Source organism: Canis aureus, chromosome 23 (genome assembly GCF_053574225.1).
Source record: "Canis aureus isolate CA01 chromosome 23, VMU_Caureus_v.1.0, whole genome shotgun sequence".
Taxonomy (NCBI): Eukaryota; Metazoa; Chordata; class Mammalia; order Carnivora; family Canidae; genus Canis; species Canis aureus.
This window is the reverse complement of record NC_135633.1, coordinates 22,707,025-22,710,817: the sequence shown is the minus strand read 5'-3', so window position 1 is coordinate 22,710,817 and position 3,793 is coordinate 22,707,025. Positions and strand designations below refer to the sequence as shown.

Below are 3,793 nucleotides of genomic sequence, written 5' to 3'. Positions count from 1 at the left end.
CATGCAACACATTGCTGGAGATGAAAGGAGGTAAAGGAACCTAGTCTTTAAAAGAGCAACTCTCCAAGTCAAAATTCTGGGAATTCATTCAAGAAATAGCAGTTCCAAAATCCAGTTGTTAAATAGGTTGTTTGTACTTTCATTGGTATGTGTGCATGTGTTGGTATGATGCATGCAATGTGTGTAGGGTGAACATGTGCAGGTATGGTGTGTGTGTGTGGTGCATACATGTGTGAAAGATGTATCTGTGACACATACAGGGTGCTGGGATTAGCATGGGTTGGTGAATCTATTGTGGTAAAATGCATATTAGATTGTAAACACAGATCAGAGAATGTTTGAGATTGTGTGTCTGAGAGAATAACTGTTGTAACATCTGTGCATCTATCCAATAGAATATGGATTTGCAAGGAAACAATCCTTTTGGAAAGAAATTTTGACTAAATGTGTTACTAAGTCAACATAATAGAATGTTATGCAGCTGTTTAGTGTAGAGGGTCTTGAAAATTATTTTTTGGGCGGGAGGGTGTGTAGAGCAGACACTCATCTGCTCTCTCATGAACCTCATCTATATGGAACTTTTCTAAATTTTATTTAAGTTCTACATGTTGTTCAGCATAGGCAAAGAACCTACTGGTTCGGCCTCTGTTTGTTCAATTGACTAAATTTTTGGATTTTTACCTCCTCCAAAAGAATGGTTAGCACACAAATGTAAGAGCCATAGCCATCCAGCAGCATTAAAAGAGCAAGTATTTATGGTGAGGCAAATTTTGGTATTCCAAATGACAGGATAAGCAAATCTCGTCAAGATATTGTCAAGACTAAACATCCAAAAGTGTCTATAAAGACACAGAAATTATTACCACCATAAAAAAGTAGATACTATAATTTTTAACTGTTATCAGAGGTATGTCATAGCATAAGAGAGGAATTGCAGCCAGTCTGGAAGGCTGCCTGGGAGAGTCGTGTAAAGTAGCCGAGATTGCTAGAAGAAGGAACATCTTCTCTTGAGGTAGAATGACTATAAGTCTCAATATATCTGAGGCAATGCTAGTTTATGCAAACTACCTGCTGTTGTATCAACACAAAACTTTATTTATTTCAAAAGTATTCTTCTTAACTGATATGGTCTTGTTGTGTTTAGGAGTAAAAAATGATGAATGGTTGGAAATGAGAGTGACTCAAGTGACCCTAACTCTCCTCTACTGCCCTCTGTCTGTCCCCAGGACCTGTATTTAGGTCATCATGTCTGCCATGATCATTTTCAACCTGAGCAATTACAACCCAGGACCCTTCATTCTGGTGGGAATCCCCGGCCTGGAGCATTGCCATGTGTGGATTGGGATTCCCTTCTGTATCATCTATGTTGTGGCCCTCGTGGGAAACTGTACCCTTCTCTACCTCATCACAGTGGAACGTAGCCTTCATGAACCCATGTTTTTCTTTCTCTCCATGCTGGCCATGACTGATCTCATCCTGTCCACAGCTGGTGTTCCCAAAACACTCAGTATCTTTTGGCTTGGGGCTCGAGAAATCACATTCCCAGGGTGTCTTACACAAATGTTCTTCCTCCACTATAGCTTTGTCCTAGATTCAGCCATCTTGATGGCCATGGCATTTGATCGCTATGTGGCCATCTGCTCCCCCCTGAGATATACCACTATTCTGACCCCCAGGACCATCACCAAGATTGCAGTAGGCATCTCCTCTCGAAGCTTCTGCATCATTCTGCCAGTTATATTCTTGCTTACACGTTTGCCTTTCTGCAGGACACACATCATACCACACACATACTGTGAGCACATAGGTGTGGCCCGGCTCGCCTGTGCTGACATCTCCATCAACATCTGGTATGGCTTTTGTGTTCCCATCATGACAGTCATCTCAGATGTGATTCTCATTGCCGTTTCTTATACCCTCATCCTCTGTGCGGTCTTCCGCCTGCCCTCCCGAGATGCCCGCCAGAAGGCCCTTGGCACCTGTGGTTCCCATGTCTGTGTCATCCTCATGTTTTATACACCTGCTTTTTTCTCCATCCTTGCTCATCGTTTTGGACACAATGTCTCCCGCACTTTCCACATCATGTTTGCCAATCTCTACATTGTTATTCCTCCTGCACTCAACCCCATTGTCTATGGAGTGAAGACCAAGCAGATCAGAGATAAGGTCATCCTTTTGTTTTCTACCAAGGGTTCAGAATGATGTTTAAATATGCTATGCAAAGCTAATATCCTTTTTTAGTGGATATTACTGTAGCAAGAAGGAAAAAGTAAGCTAAAAATATTCAAAGTGAGAACTACATACAGGTGCTTTTACATACCTGGGAAATGGTGTGATCTTAATGAAGGAAATTATTCTATGTATAAAAAATTCCCTGATGATCTGTTTACTTGTGGAATATGAGTTGCACTGAATATGAAAAGGAAGAAAGGTCAAAACAGAGAACTGACTTACTTTAAAAGGACAACACATAAATTCGGAAATAGAGATTTGCAACTATAGTTGAAGACTGTGTTAAGTAAGGCAGAAACATGAAGAGAGAGACTAAAAGTGAAAATATCAACAAAAAATTATTATTAAGGGGATCTTTAGAGGGACAGAGAGCATTTACAATAATATCCAATAGTTATTATTATTGATGAGATGCATTAGCAGATCCCATTCAGTGCTCATGCCCACCCTCCGCCCAACACATGAAATCTTTCGATACAAGTGCTATGAGCAGGGTGGTCTACCAGAAGGGTTGCAATGAGGAGGAGAGAGGATATACTCTTCACACCAGCATTGTTAGCCCCAGTGCTAGCAGAGGATGGTAGCTTCTAGGCTCCAGGACACATTGAGGAAGGGAACTGCAGAGATCATTTCAAACCATTTCACTGGGACAGTAAAGTAGACCTGGAGCCTGTGAGGCCCTTATGTACAGAGTGTGTTTCCTGGAAGGTGAGAGAGAATCAAATCTCAGACACATAAGTGTGGTACAGGAGGGATAAACAGAGGAACTCTACAGGGAAGTAGCGCATGCATGAGAAGATGCATCTAATTGCACAAGGATCACATGGCACACAACACCATGTGTCATATTCGAAGAATGATCTAGAGTTCTTATGATAAATCTTTCATTTTTTGAAAATTATCCACTGCTTTAGAATTATCTGCTGAGTACTCACTGTATTGCAATGAGCTTCAAAGCATTCGCATTATAAAGGTTAGTAATACAAAGAGACTCTGCCCTGCTCTATGGAGCTTATATTCTCAGGAGAGAGATTCACAAGAAACACGAAAACAAATAAATTCCCTACTTTCAAAGAGTAATGTAACTGAGAGAAAAATGAAGTGAATGCAGTGATGCACTACAAGTGGGCAAGGAGGACAGTGGCAGAGAGGACAGCACAGGCAAAGGTCCTGGGACTGGAAACAGTGTGACATGACTGTGGACAGAGGAGAGGTAAGCGTGGCCGGAGCACAGTGAGGTGAGGGGAGGGGGACCAGAGGAAGGAGGAGGAGGAGCATCGTCAGGTCCTGTGGGACTGGAATCATCCAAACTTCGTTCTAGGAGGAGGAAACTGAAGCCTGCAGAGTGAACATGACTTCTCTAAGGCACACGGCAAGACACTTATAAATGCAGAGCCTTGAATAGCATGTGTCAAACCCCCAGTACAGAGATTTTTCCACTCCACATAACCTCACTCCTGAGAAAATAATGCCAGAGGGATTAAAAAATAAGTAGAGATATCAGAGCCCATTTTTCTAATTTGGTGAAGTCTAATTGTCTTAAATTAAGCCCCATCGTACT

The 3,793-nt window shown here is 41.8% G+C and overlaps 1 protein-coding gene across 1 annotated transcript; it reads left to right on the top strand.

The window, feature by feature from the left end:
- Positions 1–1,245: 1,245 nt before the first annotated feature.
- On the top strand, positions 1,246–2,202 carry LOC144295367 (olfactory receptor 52H1). Its single transcript, XM_077867756.1, has one exon. It carries the CDS (start codon positions 1,246–1,248, stop codon positions 2,200–2,202), a length of 957 nt encoding a protein of 318 aa, XP_077723882.1.
- The last annotated feature ends 1,591 nt before the right edge of the window (positions 2,203–3,793 follow it).

Coding starts and splice junctions, on each gene's coding strand:
- LOC144295367 (XM_077867756.1), top strand. CDS start 1,246: ATGTCTGCCATGATCATTTTCAACCTGAGCAATTACAACCCAGGACCC.